This window comes from Mastigoproctus giganteus, chromosome 1 (genome assembly GCF_048544385.1).
Source record: "Mastigoproctus giganteus isolate SK-2022 chromosome 1, ASM4854438v1, whole genome shotgun sequence".
Lineage (NCBI taxonomy): Eukaryota > Metazoa > Arthropoda > Arachnida > Uropygi > Thelyphonidae > Mastigoproctus > Mastigoproctus giganteus.
The window spans coordinates 17824163-17846988 of NC_143575.1; the positions used below are offsets into that span (position 1 = coordinate 17824163).

Consider the following 22826-nt stretch of genomic DNA (forward strand, 5'->3'; position numbering starts at 1 on the left):
ATGCAAGGATGAAAGGATTATTACTACAAAGTCTATTTATAGATTTTTCAATATTGTATAAGTCTATATTCACAACCACTTGCACCAGTTTCTTCCAACACTCTCCTCAAGATGGCTATAGGTTCAGGAGTTTGCCATTTTGTAACTTGAATTCATTCGGGTTCATCTTTGTTTTCCTCTTCCTCAGTGAAATTATCAGTAACAGACTGGGCAATTTCTTCATCTGTTAAAGCTGTAGTAACTTGTAGATCACCATCTATGTTCACCCAATCATTAAACTCCTGTTCACCCATGTCTTCAGGCTTTTCAATGTGATCAGTATTGTGACTTAGTTGTCCATCATGAATAATTAAACCACATTTTTTGAAACAGTTGCTAATGCAGGTTTCAGAAACTTCATTCCAGGCACTCATTGTCATATGAAGTGCACCTAGAACAGTTATCTGCTTTGCGATATCGGATGATTCTTCTCCTAATATCTGATCTATAAAAGGTCTTAAAAAGGTTTTTATTATTCCCTGGTTGAGAGGTTGAATCAGTGATGTGGTATTTGAAGGTAGAAAAACTAATTCAATGTTTTTGAAAGTCAACTTTGAATAAGCTGGGCAGTTGTCCAAAACCAATGCAATTTTTTTGTTTTTCTTATCCAATTTCAAATCCCATTTACAAAGATAGCCTTCAAATAAAGAAGCTGTCATCCAAGCATTGGTATTATTGGCATATTCAACAGGCAGCTATTTTACTCCTTTAAAACATCTAGGTGGCGATTTACTCTTGCCAATAACTAATGGCTTCATTTTGATTGTCCCCGTCATGTTGCATGTTAAAAGAACTGTAATCCTGTCCTTGATCTTCTTTCCTGCAGATGCAGAGGAATTTTTAAAAATCATGCAGTGGTCTAGGGTAGCCCTATAGTACAACCCTGTTTCATTTGTATTAAAAATGCCTTCAGGATTATAAGTGCTTAACACAGTTTGCCAAGAGGTTTTCAACCAGGTGTCAGCTACAGAACCATCGGAATCCTGTTTTTCTCCGTGAAGTTTTTTGTACACAATATCATGCCTCTCCTGCCATCTTGTCAGCCGTCCATCTGTTGCTTTAAACTCTTCGTGTATTTTTTCAGCAAAATCATTAGCTTTTTGAAGAAGAATGCTACAATTGATTGCCGCATTAAATGAGCTGGCCTGTTTGAACCAAACAAATGTAGCTTCATCTATTGTTTAGCATTTCCCTTCACGCTTCCTTTTTCTGGTTTCACTAATCACATTAGTGTTTAATGTGTTGTGTGATTTTAACAATTTTGATGAAGATGTCTGAGGCACTCCTAATTTTACTGCTGCTTCCCTTTGAGACATATTGCCTAAGTTTAATTTATTGTACGTTTCTATAATTCGTAACTTATCTTTTACACTCAAATTCACTCTCTTTCTGTTTGCTGACATTTTTTTTTTTTTTTGGCAGTAAAATTTAAAACACAGTGAAAAAGATAAACTTCAATTGATAACAAAGCACACAGCACACACAAATTGGAACTAAAACAGCACACGCAAGTGAGACGAAGTTTAGATATAGAATGAAGTGCAGATTTCAGCGAAGGGGAAACACATTTCACCTAATAACGTGAAAACACAGAATTCCAGCTATCAGTATTATCGCAAATGAATAATATCGAGTTTACTACTCATTTATTGCACTAACAGAAAAGCCCAATAAACCGGAAACTGCAAATTGTTTTTATTGTTTTATGGTTGTGACCTCCAGAAATGTGCTTTAGAAAAATATCACAGAGGCATTCAAAATTGATTCTTATAACCGAAAATGTGATTCTAGTATATGATGAAACTGTAGTGCATTTTATTGATTTGGATCGGTTCTTCAAAATTTGATTCTAGTGAGTGGCCGATTCTAATAACCAGTGATCACTATAACTGATGCTTACTGTATTTAATATGTTCATAGCAGAAGCTGTATGACTTTAAAAATTTGCTAAATTGTGGATTTAGTTTGATGACCAGCTGACTTTCTATCAAGAGTTCTTAGACCAAAGTGCATTTCCTTATAGTAGTCAAAAGTCTGCTGGCTCCAAACAGAATTCATAGATAGACTGCAAACTGCTAACGGACTTTTTGGAAGTGTTAGGTTAAATATTTAACTAAGATATAATTGTATTTGGAGAAACAGTTCATCATCCAATAACACTACTCAGAGAACAAGTTTTTTGTGACAAATGAAATGAATCAGTTTTCACAAAAATAAAATAGAGAACCTTAAAAACGTCCAGTTTTTAGATATTTACAATTTTCAGACACCGAGATTTGGAATGGTATACTACCTGTACAAAATTATGCATCGGCATAGATCATGATGTAACACTAATTAATACAATAATACAAATTTATATAATAACAGAATCAATTAAACTAACACACAAAGCAATCAATTTGTCAAAGTAGCGAAATGAATTAACAAGATGAGAGGGCAAATTGCTGCTGTGGATAAAGAAAATCTGGATGGTTGAGGGGGAGAAGACAGAGAGTGGTAATCAATGGACACTGCTCATCGTGGAGTCCCTCAAGGTTCAGTGTTGGGTCCATTGTTGTTTTCTGTATTTATAAATGATATTGATGATGGTATATCAAGCTTAATGTCCAAGTTTGCAGACGATACAAAGGTTGGCAGGGTTGTTAAGGACACTACTGATGCTATGCTGCTGCAACAGGATCTGGAAAGGTTGAGCAAATGGGCTGAGAGGTGGCAACTGAAGTTTAACATTGACAAATGTAAAGTACTACATATGGGAAACAGTAACCCCAGAGCAACGTATCAACTCTGTGGTACTGCACTGACAGTAGTAGAGAATGAAAAAGACCTGGGGGTAATTGTGCAGGCAGATATGAAGTTTTCTGAGCAGTGCAGACAGGCGGCAAGAGTAGCTCATGGTGTCTTGTCAATGATATACAGGAATTTTTCTAGCAGGGATAAGGAGGTGATTATTCCCTTGTATAAGGCAATGGTCAGGCCACACCTTGAATACTGTATACAGGTCTGGAGGCCTCATTTCAAGAAAGATGTAGAGCTGCTGGAACGAGTACAGAGAAGGGCAACAAGATTAGTGAATGGAATAAAGGGTTGCTCTTATGAAGAAAAGCTGAAGTTTTGCAAATTACAGTCTGGAGACTAGGCACTGGCGAGGTGATCTGATAAAGTGTATAAAGCCTTGAATGGTTTGAGTATGCTCAATGCCGATGGGATTCTTCCTCTTGGTCAGAATAATCACCTGAGGGGACATAAATTCAAATCGAGGAAAGACAGATGTAGGGTAGATGTGCGGAAATTTGCCTTTAGCCAGCGGGTAGTTGGTTCATGGAACAGACTTCCATCCCTTGTTATGGAAGTTGATAGCCTAAATAAATTTAAGGCTCAGTTGGACAGGTATTTCGAAATGGGAGGTTTTTTTTGGCTGATGCTGCATAAGCTTGCTTTCTTGCATCATATGCCTCTACTAATGCTAAAGATGTGCACAACAATACACACACACACACATCCAACACCTGTGCCCAGTAAGATATTGATATATTTGAAGGAACCACAACATCAGTTTGAGTGGCCACTCTCTAATGTCCTAGTAAAACTTTGGAGTAGGTATGTTTTCGGCACACTAAGTACAATTTGTTTCCTTGCTCTTGATAACTAACTTTGTTTTCAACATTGTATTTTACTGATTTTTCACTTTTACATCTTTCACATCTTAGAGTATGCAGGATGGTGACCTTTATAGTTAGGGGAAAGTCATTTTTGTTACTGAGCAGTTGCTTTAAGCATGGTCTGATAATCCAGACTACGTTCAAAGCAACTGCTCAGTCAATTTGGAGCAGATCAGGTCTCCTCTCCTCTGCATGCAATTTGCAAGTGGCCACACTTTCGGTACTTATAACATCTTAAATGATGGGGAATGTACGAGTGAATGCAGTCAAGTAGATAGCCTGTTTTTACCAATGAGTGTAAGCAGGAGTATTGAAGGATTGAATAATATTCTTTTAGAAGTAAGTTTATTATCTTTTTCAATCACAATTCATTTGACCTGAATAATGTTTTGTTTCTGAATCTCTTGGATTATTTCTTCCTCCGTAATGTTTAATAGATCCCATATTTAGGGGTTGCATGGGGAGATACTTTTAACTGGAATACCAACAAAGTTTGTAAGCTGTGAGAGTTTTTTGGAGTGCCTGCAGCTCGTAACTTCCACTAGTAGATCTCCTGGCTGCAGTCTCTTAACCACCTTAGGAGATCTTGCAATACTTTCCAGATGTTTCTGAATAAGGACAGGAGATAACTTACTCATTGTTTGGCTAGTTAAGAGAGTGAATAATTAAGACCTGACCTTTCTGCATCCTCCGTATTTGGTGGTCACGGGCTCAAACCACGGTCTAATCAAGGATTTTCATTTTTAAATTCATTAAGGTACCTATTCATGGTGGAAGTGAGTACAGATTCAAACATTGGATAGGATTCTATATTCCTTTTGCTCCTTTAGCCCTGGAAGAAAGCTTTCTACCCAGGTTTCCAGCCCTGGCATATGAAGGAACAGATATATTTTTCATAGTGATTCTATGAATATTTTTTTAACTAACTTTTACATAATATTTATTACATACAATAATTGCAATAAAAAGTAAGTACAGAGTAATTTTTAGAAGTATTTATTATAAACAAATATACTATAATAGTATAATGTAAAATGCAAAGTTTGAATGCTTATGATTTGATTTGTGCTTTCTTATAATTTTTTTATTTATGTTAATTCTGTTTATGATTTATTTAATGCTAATTTGCATACTTGCATTCGGTTTAGACTTGTTAAGTGACTGGGTTGAATTGAAATTTACATTTCCTTATGTTTCATTATTTAACCTATAGAGGGTTATTTAACATACTTCACAATTTTAAGTTTCATTTGTTCGTTATTTTATTTTTGTGTTTGGGTCATACAGGGACATCCATTGGTATTTGGCTGGATAGCAGTCAACAGCTGAAGTACAATCCTTTTTGGAATTCGCAAGTTTTGATTTCCCCTTGAAGAAGCAGTTCTTGTGAGTTTCCTTATGTGTATTTAACTCCATTTCTATTATAAAAGTGGCACTCATACTTTGTTTTGTTATTTGGTTTTTAGGAGCATTAGCAACTAAGGCCATATTGCTCCTGGGATATGCGGTGATCATTCCCTGACCTTTCTGCATCCTCTGTATTTGGTGGTCACGGGCTGGAACCCCAGTCTAATCAAGAAGCGTGTGCTACGCACTGCTGCTGCTCCTGCCCACCTGGCTATGGAGGCGCCCTCATACTTTGTGGTGGGTGTGAGGGCGTATCATCTTTGAGTGGGAGTCATATGTTTGCACCTTCTTATTTTATGATTTTATTTTGAACATTAGCATGTGATACTTAGGCTGCAGAACTGCACCTTGCCAAGTACAATATTATTAATATTAATATAATTAATATTATGCATTTGTTTCATGGTAATTAGTGTTTCTTTTTTTTATAGTAATCTTGGAAACATAACTGCAGTTGTCTTTATAATGAAGATATTGAACCTTGTTATTGTTAAAATTTTCCAGTTCAAGCAGATTGAAAGTGACATCTGTCAACTGCATACATCAGACATAAATAATACATAAACAGCTCTTAAACTGGTGCTACAGCTCTGGTATGAATCTCTCATTTCTGGCTTAGTCATGCATTCTTTTAACAATTTATACTGTAACCCCCCTACTTTTTTGTTTTAGCTGGCCATCTTGATTAATGAAGACAAACAGGTAGAAGCTAAGATAATCAAGGTTCTACTGTATGCAAGTTCCTTTTCAATTCAATTATGTAAACTCATAACAAAAAAAAAAAATTTCTTACTTAGCAAATTGTATGACTTTGCAACAGCAAGTAAACCTGCTAAGAACCAAGTACTTCTCAAATGCACATGTGATTAGTGAAAATATTAAATTATTTATAACTGGAATAAATTTGGTTTAGAGCACCTTAACACATTCACTGATGGAACACAAACTTGTGTCAAAACGAACTGCAATTTTTGTGCCTTAATGCAAACATGTATCCATTTAATTGCACTTAGTAAATAAGGGCACATGAAACAAACAACTGAGTGATATCAACACACTGACTGAATCATGGGCTAGTTACATTACAGTTAGGATTTTGCTTAGCATCAATCACACTATAAATAGAGAGCACTTTTATAAAAACTGTACACTTGGTTCACAGTTTCATGTTCTGTGCTGATGTTGATGTTATGTTATCTAGTTTAGTATTTTTCTTTGCTTATAATTGAAGTTATTTATCTAATTTAGTATTTTCCACAAGAAATAAAGGTAAATTTTTTTTGAAGATTATGCTTGCTGAATTTTAATTCTTTAGTTTGTGAAAAACAAAGCATCACCCTTAGTGTGTGTCTACTGAAAAAATTGTGTAAAAAGTGTTTTCCTATAAATTTTACCCTAAAGGGTTGTTATAATGGATCCACAGCCTGAGATTAGTTAGATTAATGAATGAATTAGCTGATTAATAATTCAAAAAAATATTATTAAGTTACACTAAAGGCATATAGAAAGGACCCTCATAAAAATAAATGGCAGTGAATGCATTAACATAACAACCAAATCTGATTTTAACTAAAATACAAATATGTTGTTGCCTCATGCTTCAACTTTTTTTTTTCATTTTGAAAAGCGATTACAACCAATGATGCACAAATATGAGTTCTTTTTTTACTAACCTGGAAACCTTTCTTGATATTCTGAACAGAAACTGAGAACCCCTGCATTCCACTGCCATCATCAGATTCTGCACCATTACCATGGTCACTTCTGAATATGCTATCATGTGACAAACTTAGTCCAACAGGATATGGTGGTAAATGGGAATGTCTATTAATAGAAAATACTCCCAATTAATTTGTAATTTTAAATGAAACATTTTTTATAAAAAAAACTTAAACCTAAATTTAATCTTATATAAAGCTTAAATATATAAATATTAATAAATAAATTAAATTTACCCTAAGACAACAGCAGATGGAAGTCTCTTCCAACAATCAATCACTCTCTGGCTGAAAGTAAATTTTCACACATCTATCCTACAACCATCCTTTTTTCAATTTAAATTTATGTCCTCTTATATGTCATCCAAGGATGACAATTCTTCCCCAGTGAGTCTTGCACAGTCTCTCTGGGACTGAAATGATTAACAAGGCTCTCAACATGTTCATATTCCCTCATATCATGTTTGGGCAGAATTACAGACATTTTCAAAAAGATTCTATTTATCTGCGGTTGTTGGTTGTTGGGTTTTTTTTTTTTTTTTTTAGGAGCATTAGCAACTAAGGCCATATTGCTCCGGGGATATGCGGTGGTCATTCCCTGACCTTTCCGCATCCTCCGTATTTGGTGGTAGAAGCACACGCTTCTAATCAAGAAGCGTGTGCTACGCACTGCTGCTCCTGCCCACCTGGCTACAGAGGCGCCTTATTTATCTGCATTTCTTAGAGATCCTTTATGAATTTTGCCATGCTAATTTCAAATATAACCTTAGCTTTTTCATAGCAGGGTTGATTTGCCTCGAAATGAAAGAAAAAAAAAAAATACAATAATACCATATCAAATTTATTAATAATGTTTAACACCTATACAAAACTGATTAATCTTTGCTACAAGGAAACAAAAAGCTAAATAAAACCATATATCAAAAAGAAGTCTTCCTTGGGTTAATCAAAAAAAAATTTCCTTAAAAATATACATCTGAAGCTTTGTCTTTTGTGGTCAGTGTGATCATCCTAAACATAAAACCAGATATAGTCACCTATCAAAGCTTTGTCCCACTTTCCTTTCTGGAAATAATGTGATTAAGTAAGCTATGTGTCATCCTCTATTATCAGTGGAAAAGTGACCTCGCTCTCCATGCTCTTCACTAACATTATCCAGATTTTAGTCTGAATAAAATTGAGGTGAGAGTGCCAGTAATGGAGCTTAAGTGACATTCTGCATTCCATTTTATTATAATTTTTCATCAACTTGTCAACTAGTTTTTTGCAATTTTTACTATTAAATGTTACTAAGAAAGCCATTAACTACAAGGAAAAAGAACTGCCGTAGATTTTGCTCAGCATCAAGAAAGTAAGACAGCTTTCAACTTTTACTTGAGCTATCTATGAAAAGATGCTGCTCTTCTGGATTGTGACTAATACCAATTTCATCAAAAGATCAATCAAATCAAAGCAAAACAATAGCATAGGGATTATGCAATAGTGTAAAAATGTGCACAAGCAACATTTCTTTTTCTGTATGCATAGTCTTGCAGGTGGAATTCAGCAGATTCCACCTTTTAAATGGGATCTAAGGAGTTCTGCATCAGATCTGGTTAGACCAAGTCCCTCAGTTATCCAATTCTTGCTGATTATGGACGTGTGATGGTTTACTTGAACAGGCTTCTGAGGCATAATCTCAATTATTTTGTTCACCATATTAACTAACCAATTCTGGAGGTTCTTCTCTAGAAGGTGAATTGGCATATATTTATTATGTGGGACTGAAGCAAGAGAGAACGGTATGTTAGTATTAGCATTAGCATTAGTAGAGGCATTTGATGCAAGAAAGCAAGCTTATGCAGCATCAGCCAAAAAAAAAAAAAAAAAACCGACTTCCACTTCACCCCTCTGTTCGTTCAAAATACCTGTCCAGCTGAGCCTTAAACTTATTTAGGCTATCAACCTCCACTACAAGGGATGGAAGTCTGTTTCACCAACCAACCACCCGCTGGCTAAAGGCAAATTTCCGCACGTCTATCCTACATCTGTCTTTCCTCAATTTGAATTTATGCCCTCTCAGGTGATTATTCTGAGCTAGAGGAAGAATCCCATCAGCATTGAGCATGCTCAAACCATTCAAGGCTTTATACACCTCTATCAGATCACCTCGCTGGTGCCTAGTCTCCAGACACTGTAATTTGCAAAACTTAAGCCTTTCTTCGTAAGAGCACCCCTTTGTTCCATTCACTAATCTTGTTGCCCTTCTCTGTACTCGTTCCAACAGCTCTACATCCTTCTTGAAATGAGGCCTCCAGACCTGTATACAGTACTCTAGGTGTGGCCTAACCATTGCCTTATACAAGGGAATAATCACCTCCTTATCCCAATTAGTATTAGTAATGGCCACATGGTGCAAGAAAGCCTATGGCTTATGCTGCACCAGCCAAGAAAAAAAAAAAAAAAAAAAAAACGAATAAAACAATGATAAAAAAATAAATAAATAAATAAAAAATAATAATTAATAAAAGAAAAGGAAATTAAACCTATCATCCTATGCGCTTCCCTCACCCGAAGGTAATATCCAGATGACCTTTGAATTTCCCAAAACTGTCAGCCTCTACCACCCATGTAGGCAACTTATTCCAGTAATTTGTAACTCTCTGGCTAAAATAAAACTTCCTCCAGTTCAATCTAAACATTTCCCCCCCGTAACTTGAATTTATGTCCCCTAGTTCTAGCATCATTTATAATCTTGAAAATTTCGTCCTCATTTATTTTACTGATGCCTCTCAGAGCCTTAAACACCTCAATCAAATCTCCTCTAAGGTGTCTAGTTTCCAAACTCTGCAACCCACATATTCGCAGTCTTTCTTCATAAGGACGCCCTTTTGCCGATCTCACCAGGCGAGTTACCCATCTTTGCACCCTTTCAAGAAGCTCTTTGTCTTTCTTTAGGTGCGGTCTCTATACTTGAACACAGTATTCCAAGTGTGGCCTAACAAAAGCCTTATATAATGGGATTATCACGTCCCTATCTCTACTTGAAAAAGTTCGATAGATCATCAATAGGCCACCATGGGCCTTCCTTGCAACCTGTTTACAATGCTTAGAGAATTTCATGTCTGACCGTATCATAACACCCAAATCCCTTTCCTCCAGTACTGGGTTTAGTTGAACTCCACCAAGTGAATAAGTTTTTTTGGGATTACTGTTTCCCAGGTGTAATACCTTACACTTTGTTGGATTAAAGCATAGCTGCCATTTTTCTGACCATTCCTGAAGTCTATCTAGGTCTCTCTGAAGAAGCTCAGCTTGACAGTGATCATTAACTACTCTACCAATTTTAACATCATCTGCAAATTTAGACATCATGCCCTCTATCCATTCATCAATGTCGTTTATGAAAATTAAAAACAACAGTGGTCCTAATACTGATCCTTGGGGAATCCCACTTCTTACATCAACCCAATCTGGGGAATAGCCATTTATCACAACCCTCTGCCTCCTGCCCTAAAGCCATCTTGCTATCCATTTAAGGATTTTCCCAGTGATTCCAACCTGTTCCAGCTTATAAAGCAATCGCTCATGTGGGACTGAGTCAAAAGCTTTGCTGAAATCAAAATAAACAATGTCGAAATTATTCCCTAAATCCAGCTCTTGAGTGACCCTTTCAAAATAGCGAACCAGGTTTGTTAAACATGATTTTCCCTTTACAAAACCATGCTGGAGTATCCTTGAGAATTTCAATTCGATCCAAATGATCCTGAATTCCACCCTTGATCATTACCTCCATGATTTTCCCTACCACTGAAGTCAGACTGACAGGTCGATAATTTCCCACTTCACTCTTAGAGCCACCCTTATGTATGGGAGATACATTGGCACTTTTCCAATCCAAGGGAATCTCCCCAGATTCTAGTGATGCTCACATAATTAGCCTCAATGGTTCAATTCACTCACTTGCTGCCTCCCTTAAGATTATAGGGTGTATTCCATCAACTCCAGGAGCCTTACTGGCCTATAGGCTCGAAAGTTTTTTCATTAAATAATCTTGAAAAATTTCAATATCATTAATTACATATTTTTCAACTTCGCTCCCACAATTTCCCATTGCCACAAAAGGCTTTTCATTTGTAAATATCGATGCAAAATAACTGTTGAGTTCATCTGCAATGGCAGCTGGTGTATTTAATACTATTCCCTTTCCCTTACGTAAAGGTCCGATCTGGTTTGTCCTGCTCTTCTTGGAATTTATATATGTGAAGAATTCCTTATCCCCCCTCTTTGCTCTGTTTGCTAGTGATTTCTCATAAACTGCCTTTGCCTGTGTGGCTCTATTACAGATAATCTTGTAGCTGTTATAGGCTTCAGTACTTTTTATTGCTCTGTAACCTTTCCATGCCACCTTTTTCTGCTCAAGTAATGTGGCAACTTCACTATTCATCCAATTTGGAACCCTCCTTGTGGAGTATTTTTTTAATGGTAAATACACATTCAAGGCATCCGTGATTAATGTTTTAAAAGCATACCACAGTTCAATTGTATTCATTCTCTGTGCAATATCTACCCAGTTAATAGAGGCCATGGAGTACCTTATTAAGGCATCGTAATTTCCTTTCTGAAATTATACCCCCATTCCTTTGCCTTTTACTACTGCTACCTCTCTCTCTTCATCATCCACTGTAGAACTCCGTGATCACTTCTTGCTACTGGTTCCTCTACTGTCAGCCCTGTTATGTCATCTGATTCATGGGTGATGATGAGGTCTAGGATATTCTTTTCTCTAGTACTTTCCCTGACATGTTGATAAAAATAACAGTAGTCTAGTTGATTTAAAAATTTTGTTCCCCATGTTGAGTTTCCTTTCCATTAACTCCAATCAATTAGAGGCAAATTGAAATCACCCATAATAAGACACTGATGCTTACTTGCCCATTCCATTTGCATGTAGAGGCTTTCGTCATAATCTTCACAATCACCTGGTCTGTAGATTACTCCTACTCGCATTATACCTTTGTTTCCAACTATCTCACACCATACAGATTCTATACTAGCATGTGAAACATCTGAATCCAGGAAAGCTATCGTCGCACTCAGGCTGCTTCTGATAAGAAGCATTACCCCACCACCTCTTCTACCTACCCTATCCTTCCTAAATACATTATACAAGCCGTACTGAAACTCATCATCTCCAATTTACGGATGTCACCAATTCTCCGTAAGCCCTATTTATGTCCGCATTACTTGTTTTAACCAGCAGTTCGAATTCACTCATTTTATTGACGACGCTTCTAACATTACTATATAAACAATTAAGACTTACTGTGCTTGTAAATTTAACAACCCTAACACAACCCTTGAAGTTTTTTAGGCTCGCTTCCCTGGCATTAGCTACCCGCTCACTTGAAACGTTTCTGCCCCCAGAACATCTAGATAATATGTCCAGTTGGGGTAACAGATAAGAACTCTTGAGGTATATGCAAGGGTTACTTTGACCAATATTATCAGATAAATGCGTGTCAGTATTACCCACATCTCCCCTAACTAGCAGTTTCCCTGAACCTTTAAGGTATCCTCAATAATACTGGCAAAAACTTTTGCACCACCTCTGTTTAAGTGTATCCCATCTCTACAAAACAAATTCCTTCTACCTAGAAGTGTGAGCCATGCTGATAGAAATTTCCCCCCTAAAGCCTTGCAGAGTCCTTCAAGTCTTGAGTTAATCCACAAGGCTTTTATTGTATAATCCGTCCTATTGTGTCTGGGCAGACTTGCAGACACATAGACATTGTGGCCTAGCTCGCGGCATTTCCTCAGCATGGTCCTGTATTTTTCCAACAAATCGTCAGATCATGTACGTTTAATGTCATTAGTCCCCACATGAATAATAATATTCTCTTTACCCCCCCCCCCTTAAAATCTGACAATCTGTTGGTGACATCATTAATAGTTGCTCCCGGCAGACATACCCCGGTTCTACTCCACCTATCCTTATTACAAAAAATATTCCCCGTTTCCCTGACAATGGAGTCGCCTAATAAAATGTTGGGATACGTTGCAGCTTTCTGATGTAATGTAGTTTTTAAATTTTGTTATATCCACAATAGTAACAATTGTCATGCCAGTTTATGGATCCTCACCATATTCAAAGTATATCACAACTGGCACAAAACTATCCCTCTAATATTGACATGCAACTACCATAGAGACACAAGGTGCCCACAGCTTGTCTTTGTTACCCACAGGCTTTCAAAAACAGACCTCACATACAACTGCAAAACTTGGCACTTTAGCCTAATAATGGGCTTGGTTGGTTGGTTGGTTGAGTTTTTATTGGCGCATCAGCAACTAAGGCTATAATGCGCCAAAACCTTGTCATAAAAAGGTAAAATTTTCAGTGACCTAAGGAATTAGGTCACTAAGTCAGGGTATAAAAACAAGAATAAACTGTAAAAGACAAATATCAGTCAACAAGTAACAATAATAAATCTTATAATAATAAGATTTTTTAAATAAGAGTAAAAAGATTTACTGTTTTTAGGAAACTAAAAACAGCAGACACATGGTCATTGTCGGATAAAATCTGACTGAGTGTATACGACTCAGTCAGATGGATAAAAGCAGTAAAACGAGCATTTCTAAAATTGGTACAGTCACATAAAATATGTTAAACGGATAAAATGGTGTCGCAGTGCTCACACATAGGAGGGTCATCAGCCCTCACCTAATAATGGGCATAATCAATTATGGATTTCTGATAAATAGAAAGGTATAATTGGTGGCAAGGACTGATACTGTGTGGTAATAAGACAATGTAGAACTTCAGCTTTAGTTTTGATAACATCAGTTCCACTCACTATTTTTTCTTTTTTAAATTTTGAATTACATAATTGATTATTTTAATAATCAATTATGTAATTCAAATGAATCATATGATTATGAATCATAATTATGCCAATCCCTACTTGAGACACACAGAATATCCATAAATATAGCAGAATGAGTCTGGAAATAACCTTAATTTGGTAGCTATAGCAAACTGCAAAAAACTTACACAAACACAAACACTACATGTGCTTATATACCAGAGTATTTGCACTTATGAAATCATATAAATGTCAGAGAAACATTTAATTGCCACCAAAATACTGACATTAGAGAAAAACTGATGATACCACTGGATTCAGCACAAAATCTACATATAAAAATTTATTAAGCATAAACAAATTTTTTTTTTTTTTTTGTTACATGATGTTATATGGTATTGGCCATCAAAAATGTTTACATTTTGTATTTGAAAAAATCTTCAGAAAAAGCTAACAGATGCAATCCAAGATATACAGAATGTACAAAATGAAAATATGTGCTTCATTTTATGAAATAGGCATTAATAGCTGTCCTATCAAAATTGTGTATATATACCTTTCTTCTTTCTCATCTTCAGGTGATGTTTCCACAGATGACTCAGACTTTTTGGAGGAATGATGAATTTCTTCTGAACCATGTCTTCGAAGACGTTTTCTGATTATTTTTCGGACTGCACGAAATGGATGAAATCCTCTCCTTTTCTTATCTGTAAGTACAGTTATCACCAAAATACGAATGATAAATTAGCAATTAAATTTTGGAAGTAGTATTTATTAAGAGTAGCAAGCATTTATGCATAATTTTAAGTTATACCTAAGTTCTTTAACTCAAGAATGGGTGCACATATTCCCATCCTAAGTTCAGACACGTTTTACATCAAAGTGCTCCCATGCTCTGTTTTAAAATCAACAAATACAATTCAAAATTCTTTGAATGGGCAAAAGATTTGATATGAAATGTAATAGATACATATTTTTTGAAATAAAAGAAAACAACGAAGTTTCCATTTTCCTTTAGTTTGCCTTCCTCTGAATGAAGCTAGGTAGATATCTGATAATCGTCATCATCTGATCAGTGACAGCAATAGTCAAGCAGCAGAGACTCATAAGTTCACACTTTAGCACCTTTTTCATGTTTACTGATGAAATGAAATTGTTTGATAACAAAAATAATCCTTTTCCATTTTAACATGGACACCCATAGGCACAAATTAGAAAATTTTGAGTAAGAATATTAAAAGTAACCATACAGCCATAAAACTAAGGGATTACTGAAATGTAATCCCTTAGTTTTAAACCAGTAGTAACGACAGGGTGTCTCAAAAATATTGGTACAAACATTTAGGGGAGGTAGGTAACATCTAAAGGAATGTGAATCGCATAGGAACCCATAACTGGAAACATCACGGGAAAGAAGTAGCAGAGGCACAAGAAGCAGAAATTACACAAGACAGTAATTAGTGGCAAACATTTATTTGACATCAATGGAGTACGACGAGATGGATGCATTTCATGATGTTACAACAGATGCTCGAAGATTCCACCATGAGACGCGATGCATGCGTGACACCGACGCAGCATGGATTGGCGGACACGGTTGAACACACCTGGAGTTTCTTTGACAGTAGCAGCAGCGCAGACGAGTCTCGCCATGAGATCCATTTCCGTCTCCACAGGCGATTCATACATGATAGATTTGAGGGGCCCCCCACAGAAAGAAATTAAGGCTCGATAAATCAGGTGAGCGTGGGGGCCAGGCAACAGGTTCACCACAGCCAATCCATCGACGCCCAAAATGCCTGTTCAAATGGTCACGAACACACCTTCCATAATGGGCAGACGCCCCGTCATGTTGAAACCAATGTTGCGTCTCACATTTGCTGGAACGTCGTCAAGTAACCCTGGTAAAACTTGTTCAAGAAAGATCCAATATTTAGCGGAGTTCATGTGGGATGGTAACAGGTATGGGCTGACTAAGCAGTCACCGACCATACCTGCCCACACATTTATTGCGAAGTGATGTTGTGCCGCGTGGGGGAGCACACCGTGTGGGTTGTCGTGAGCTCACACATGAGCATTGTGCCGAGTGAAATAAGCCTCATTCATGACCAAAACATAGGCTGGAAAATTCAACTCTTGAACACTTTCTTGGAGAAACCACTGTGCAAAAGCCACATGTGCAGGATGATCTTGGAGGAGCAGTAACTGAACCCTTTGGAGATGAAAGGGGTGTAAGGAATCGTTGTGCCAGACACGCTGTACACTGCCACGAGACACTCCTAAGGCAGAGGCAACGGCACGTGTGCTGGTAGTAGGATTATTCTGGACGGTATTCAACACACTTTCTTCCATGGCGGGAGTTCGCATCGAACGTGGTCTGCCCACACTACTCCTGTTACCTCTAAATGACCCATAATCGCACAAATTTTGATGCACACGCGCAAACAAACGGTGGTCCGGTACATGTCTGTCTGGGAAGCATTCTCCATAAATTCGTTGAGTGGCTCGTCCATTACCCTCTGCTAATCCATAGCAGAGGATAATGGATGAGGTACGTGTCTGCCAGCTCATAGTTCGTATATCGATGCATGATCTTCGTACGGCGACTACTGCTGGAATGAGTAAACCAGAAATGTTCCCTCTCGCGAACTGATGAACAGCACCGTGTACCGACTTACGGTGATGTTTCTGATTATGGGTTCCTATGCGATTCACATTCCTTTAGATGTTACCTACCTCCCCTAAACGTTTGTACCAATATTTTTGAGACACCCTGTAGAAACCAAAGGTGGGAATGTGGTTTCTGAGAAATTCAAGTGACTTGCCTAGAGGAACATTACAAAATGTAAACAAGCACCTGTAATGGACTCCACATATTTTTTTATGACTCGGCCACAGAGGTCCCAGTTAATCTGCAACCCAGAAAATCCACCCCAAGATAAATGGAAGTCTACTGTACACGATCTATGATGTATAATGCATCACACAAAACAAGCCCTAGAAAAACTACACAGTACAGCAATTGGAAAAAGAGACTGATGTTATGAGACGAGTGCTGGTGCTGCTGTCTACTGGAAGTAAACATGAATTGAAAGAGTGATTGTTTCTCGAGCACCGCAGAAAAGGTCAAGAGAAATTACTGCCATTTCAGAACATAGTGGAAGCTGAATGACATGTCTCTCCTGTGTCTGTGTTGTGGAGGGACAATGGAACAAAGAGCAAACATCAAGTTTTGTGTTCGACCATGCAAAAGTGCCACAGAAATGTTTCAAATGATGAAGCAAGTGTATGGAGAGAATTGTCTGTCTCATGCACATGTATTTGAGTGGCATAAATGTTTTGTCCATGGAAGAGAATCACTGGAGAATGACGAACATCCAGGACTGGCAAAAATGGTTTGAATGCCCAGAGTTGATTGAAAAGGTGCGGGAAATCATTACCAATAACCAATATACAATGCTCAAAATTATTTCAGATGTGTGTGTGTTAATATGGAAACCGTTCAACAAATAATAACTCAGGATTTGAAGAAAATGAAGGTCTGTGCATGGTTTGTTCCATATTTGCCAATAACAGGTGTGAGTTGAACACTACAGAGAACTCACTGAGGCAGACGAAAGAAAGCCCAACTTCCTGAATTGACTTATTAGGGACAAGACATGGTGTTTCCTGCAACAAAGTGCAGAGTGGAAGTCAGCAAACTCTTCCAAAGCCAAAATAAATTTGTCAAAAAAGGTCAAACCATGCTCATTACTTTCTAAAAGGGCAAGAAAATTATGCACAAAGAGCTCATGAGCAATGGCCAAAGTTTTACTGCTACCCACTATCTGGATGTTTTGAAATATTTGTTGCAAAGAATCTGTTGTGTTTTTTCTTTTCTTTTTTTTTTTTTTTTGTTAGTTGGCGCATCAGCTTCTGTGGCCATAATGCACCTCTCAAAGTTTTTACATTTACTCTGATCCAAGCCTGAGGTGGGATTTGAACACGCGACCTTTGAGTTGCCAGGCAGGCACTTTACCCACATGGCTAGCCCAGTCGGCTAATTTGTTGTGTGCAACAGCAGCTGGTTCCTTTTGCAAGACAATGTACCAAGTCACAAGGTGCTCACTGTTCAGAAGTGCTTGGCTAACAAAAAAAAAAAAAAAAAAGTCTGCATACTGTTGCACCCACCATATTCACCAGAATTAGCCCCATGCAACTTCTTTTTGTTCCTGAAGCTCAAGGCACCACTGAAAGACTATTATTTTGATGACGTCAACACCATTCAAAGAGCCGTGACGAGAACATTGAACAGTATACCAGTCACAGCCTTCCACCAGTGGTAACACTTTGTAGACATTGCATGCAGTGTGTTACATGGGAGGAAGTTACTTTGAATAAACCAAGGTTAGTTTAATCATACATGGGATCATTTTTTTCTAGCATGTCTAATTTTCCAGTTGCCGCACTGTATAGGATACACTGCTTCAGTAGTTATGGATCTTTTTGAGTATGGGAACCCTTTTTAATGTTTCGCGACCTCCATATGATAGTAGTTGTACTTTTAGTATCCACTTATTGATAAAATAAATGATGACAAAAAAAAAAAAAACGATACTGTGAATTCAGTATTGCTTTTAAATGAATTTGTATTTTATTAATTTACATTGCATATTTTATTGGAACTAAATAAAAATCAAAAATAACAATACTTGGGGGTATGAGTGTGCTCACAGTTCCCTCTGAAATAACTTCACAATCTCACAGAAGTCTGCCAACCCACAGGCTGGGAACGATAGCACTATATGACTAAAAGTGCTTAGACACCCTACCACAAATACTATACTGTACCAAAGTTCCCCACATGTGCATATTAGCTCAAACATAATAATATAAATCATGTGGGTCTGCCTTTGCAGCAGCAGCATATTAGACCATACATAGTATGGGCTGCTGTGTTGAATTGACTGTAATAAAACTCATTACAAGTTAGCAAGGAAATGTATGCTATGTATGTTCCATGGATTGGAACTTGCACTTTCAGTGTTGGATAATGATTGGTTGTCATATCAATAACCACTTTGTGCATACAACTGCAACTCATTTGAACCTCCCACAATCCACTATAATGGATGTTATTCAAATATGGAAGGCCATAGGGTACCTCAATGAAAAGGCCTGGATGGTCTCATAAACTCACGAGATATGTTCAAAAATAAGCTAGTTTTCATCTCATACATGTAGTCTACAGGAAATAAAAGAAATTTTGCATCAGGCCACATCCTCAGTACCGAGAGGAGGTTTGGAAACCTATTTTTCGAAAGATGTAGACCTGTTGGAATAGATGCAGAGAAGAGCAACAAGTTTAGTGGAGCACACAAGGTGGTGGGGTACTCTTACCAAGAAAGGCTAGAGTTTTGGAGACTAGACACCTGCAAAGAGACCAGATTGAAGTGTCTAAGGCTCTAAATGGATTGCATAATCTAAATGCTAATGCTAGCTTTACTCTTTCTTGAACAACAACACACGTGAATACACACAAATTTGGATCGTAAAAAGGATAGTTACAGTATATACAAGAAAATTTATTATTAGCCAAAGACCCATTGATTGTTGTAACAATCTTCAGTCTGGTGCTGCAGAAGTAGGTAGTTTGAATAAATTTAAAGGAGGACTGGGAAAATTATTAAAAGTGATAAGACATTTTTTTTTTTTTTTTTTTGTTGATGTGCTGTATAAGCTTGCTTACTTCCTACTACTAATACTAAAACTGAAAAAACTAAGCTTTTACATAGTGATCACCATATTGCAACCCAGCCAAACTTTCTTCTGCTGACATACAGTATATATACATATTGCCTCAATACAATCTTCTATTAGTACAATCTTCTATCAGTATAATCTTCTATTAGTGACTTCATAATTTCTAAAACAACTTAAACAAATGAACCCACATAAGTGTGGTTGCCCCCATTAATTGATGTTATGCATTATCTTCAATATACCATATTCTGCTTATAGTTTGATTTCTTTTATTTTCTAGTATGTCTTCTCCATATGCTTCCTCTGGTACTAAGGCACCTGGGTATTGAAAACCACAAAAGTTTTTATCACTTCATAAGTAAATTATCTCTTTCCTTGCTAACTTGTAATGAGTTTTATTACAATCGACTCAACCTATTTTATCTCCAGTAAAGAAGTTATAAAGCATGTAAATACACGATTAAACTGCATTGTAGATAAAATATTTACTGATTAAAATAAAATCAGTGTTATGATCCCACATTTAAAATAATATATGAAAGCATAGATCATAACCATACACATAGCATACATTAATAAATACCAACATAGTATCAAAAAACCTATTAGTTACTTTATTTACTCTAACAAAACCTTACATATTCAGATATAAAAATTATTGTGAGCAGGTATGTGTACTGTCAACCATACTACATAAATATAATTCTACAGTACAACTTTAAAACATGGCAACCTTTGGACTAGATCAATCTATCAAATTTATTTTTTAGAATGACAGCCCTGTCAGCAGTCGTATTGCAAAACCCAGGGATAACAAATGTTTTTGCCCCTTTGTGACAGATCAAGTATTACCAAACAGTGGCATATCCAGAAAATTTTCACATACAAAAATCTTCTTGAAAGAAACATGCAGAAACAGCAATATATAGGCACACTATAGCCAGTGTAGCTTATGCACCATTAAACACCCAGACAGCAATATATATCTGTCTAATAGTCACAATAAATTAATTTCCTACATTAGCAGCGCATATGATATAAGAAAGTAAACTTATATAGCAAGATCCAAAAAAATAAAAAAAAAACCTTCCCATTTCACCCATCCATTCACTCCAAATGTTTGTCTAGTTCTGCCTTGAACTTATTTAAGTTGCTGACCTCCACTATAATAGATGGAAGTTTGTTCCAACTATCAACCACCTGCTGGGTAAAGGTGAATTTCCACACATCTATTCTATAATTGTCTTTCCTCAATTTGAATTTATGCCTCTTCAGGTGAGTAATCTGAGCAAAAGGAAGAATTCCATTAGCATTAAGCTTGCTCAATCCATTCAAGGCCTTATACACCACAATTAGATCACTTCACAGGTGTCTGGGTCTCCAGAAGCTGCAATTTGCAGAACTTAAGCCTTTCTTGGCAACACCAACCCTTTGTTCCACTCACCAATCTTGTTGCCCTTCTCCGTACTCATTCCAGCAGCGCTATATCTTTCCTAAAATGAGGCCTCAAGACCTGTATACAACAATACCCCACATAGCACTAATAATTGGTACCAAAACTATTCCATGTTATGTGAAACCGTGCTGATTGAGGTATAATTATAATGGGTTTTAATTGAATGCGTACCAGAAAAACAGTCTACAAACAAATTATAATAAATCTATAAACAATTTGCACTTGATAGCCAATTAAAAGGATTTGAAATTTAAAAAATATTGCAAAAATTTTATTAATGAAAAGGTAACATTGAGAGAGATGAGAAAAAAGTTTTATAAAAGTGGTTGTTTATTTAGGTATTTTAATAATGAAGTCTGGTGAAGCAGTCTCTTCTTTTTCTCGGCGTACAAGTCTTTGTAGCATCAAATCCCATCTTGTAAAATTTGCTGTATCTTGATACTACATTCAACATTCGGATCTCCATTCTTAATCGCCTTGCAGGCCATGTCAACCCCCAAAAAAAACTTTCTCCAGTTCTTCTGTTGAAAATTGTTTTTGTGGCACTTCAGTGTTATCCACTTCAGAATTGTTTTGCATATGCAGTTTGCTCGTCAATTTCAAGGAGAGTTGCATCATCTAAGTCATTTGCATGTGAGTCAGTGCAGTCACGTACATTGGCAATGTCCAATGTTTCTAATCCCAAGTCTTTTCCAACCTTCACAGTGTCTTCGGAAATCATCTGAACTTGCGATTCAAAACCAGTGAAATCATTTACCAAATGGGGCAAAACAAGCTGCCAAACAGAACGCATGTTGTTGGCAGTGATTTCTAGTCAAGATGCAGATATATTTTTGATCGTATTTAAAGGGGAAAAAATAAATTTTGAAATAAAAAGTTTGAAAAACTATCATGTCGTCTCGTCAGGATTGAATTAAGAATACAGAACACTGTTGCACATTGCAGCTGACTGCATGAAGGAGCTGTTATCACATGTGCATGGTAGACAATTGAGTTGGCACCGCTGCATATATGTATAGTACCTGTCTAAGCTATTGAATGAGTTTTAATATGTACAGTAAATTTGACTTAAACTTAATTGAAAACCCATGCTGTTTGAAGCCGTGCTAAGCGAGGAATTGCTGTACAATACTGAAGGTGTGGCCTGACTATTGCTTTATACACGGGGACAATCATCCCCTTATCCCTGCTAACAAAATTCCTGTATATTGACAAGACACCATGAGCTACTCTTTCACCATTTTGACACTGCTCAGAAAACTTCATATCTGAGTGCACAATTACACCAGGTTCTTTTTAATCTCCACTACCTTGAGTGTAGTACCACCCAGTTGATACATTATTCTGGGATTATTGCTACCCATATCCAGTACTTTGCATTTGTCAATGTTAAACTTCAGTTTCCACCTTTCAGCCCATCTGCTCAACTTTTCCAGATCCTGTTGCAGTAGCCTACTATCATTACTGTCATTAACAACCCTGCCAACCTTCGTATCATCTGCAAACTTGGACATTAAACCTGATATACCTTCATCAATATCACTGATAAATACACAAAACAACATAGGGCCCAGCACCGAACCCTGGGGGACTCCACTAATAACATTACTCCACAGAGAGCAGTGTCCATTTATTACTGCTCTCTGCCATCTCCCACTCAACCATCCCTTTATCCACTGCAGCAACTTGCCCTTAATACCATACCACTCCAATTTGTACAGTAGTCTTTCATGTGCAACAGTCTGAAAAGCTTTCCTGAAATTCAAGTACTGTATATGATATCGAAATTAATTTTTGCATCCAGTTCCTTTGTGACCACATCATAGTATCCAGTGAAATTGGTCAGACAAGACTTCCCCTTAACAAACCCATGCTGTATCTGAGCTATAACTGCAGTCTTGTCTATCTGATCCTGCATCGCTTCCTTAACCAGTGACTCCATTATTTTTTC

General features: G+C 36.9%; 1 protein-coding gene across 1 annotated transcript in view; it reads right to left on the reverse strand.

The window, feature by feature from the left end:
* LOC150090593 (uncharacterized) overlaps nucleotides 1-22826 on the reverse strand; it is a 135611-nt gene that overhangs the window by 71186 nt on the left and 41599 nt on the right. Inside the window, exons 3-4 of the mRNA XM_090386636.1 lie at nucleotides 14234-14384; nucleotides 6785-6935 (exon numbers count right to left, since the gene is read on the reverse strand). Coding sequence (XP_090242762.1) covers nucleotides 6785-6935; nucleotides 14234-14384 — 302 coding nt within the window. The remainder of the gene's footprint in view (nucleotides 1-6784; nucleotides 6936-14233; nucleotides 14385-22826) is intronic.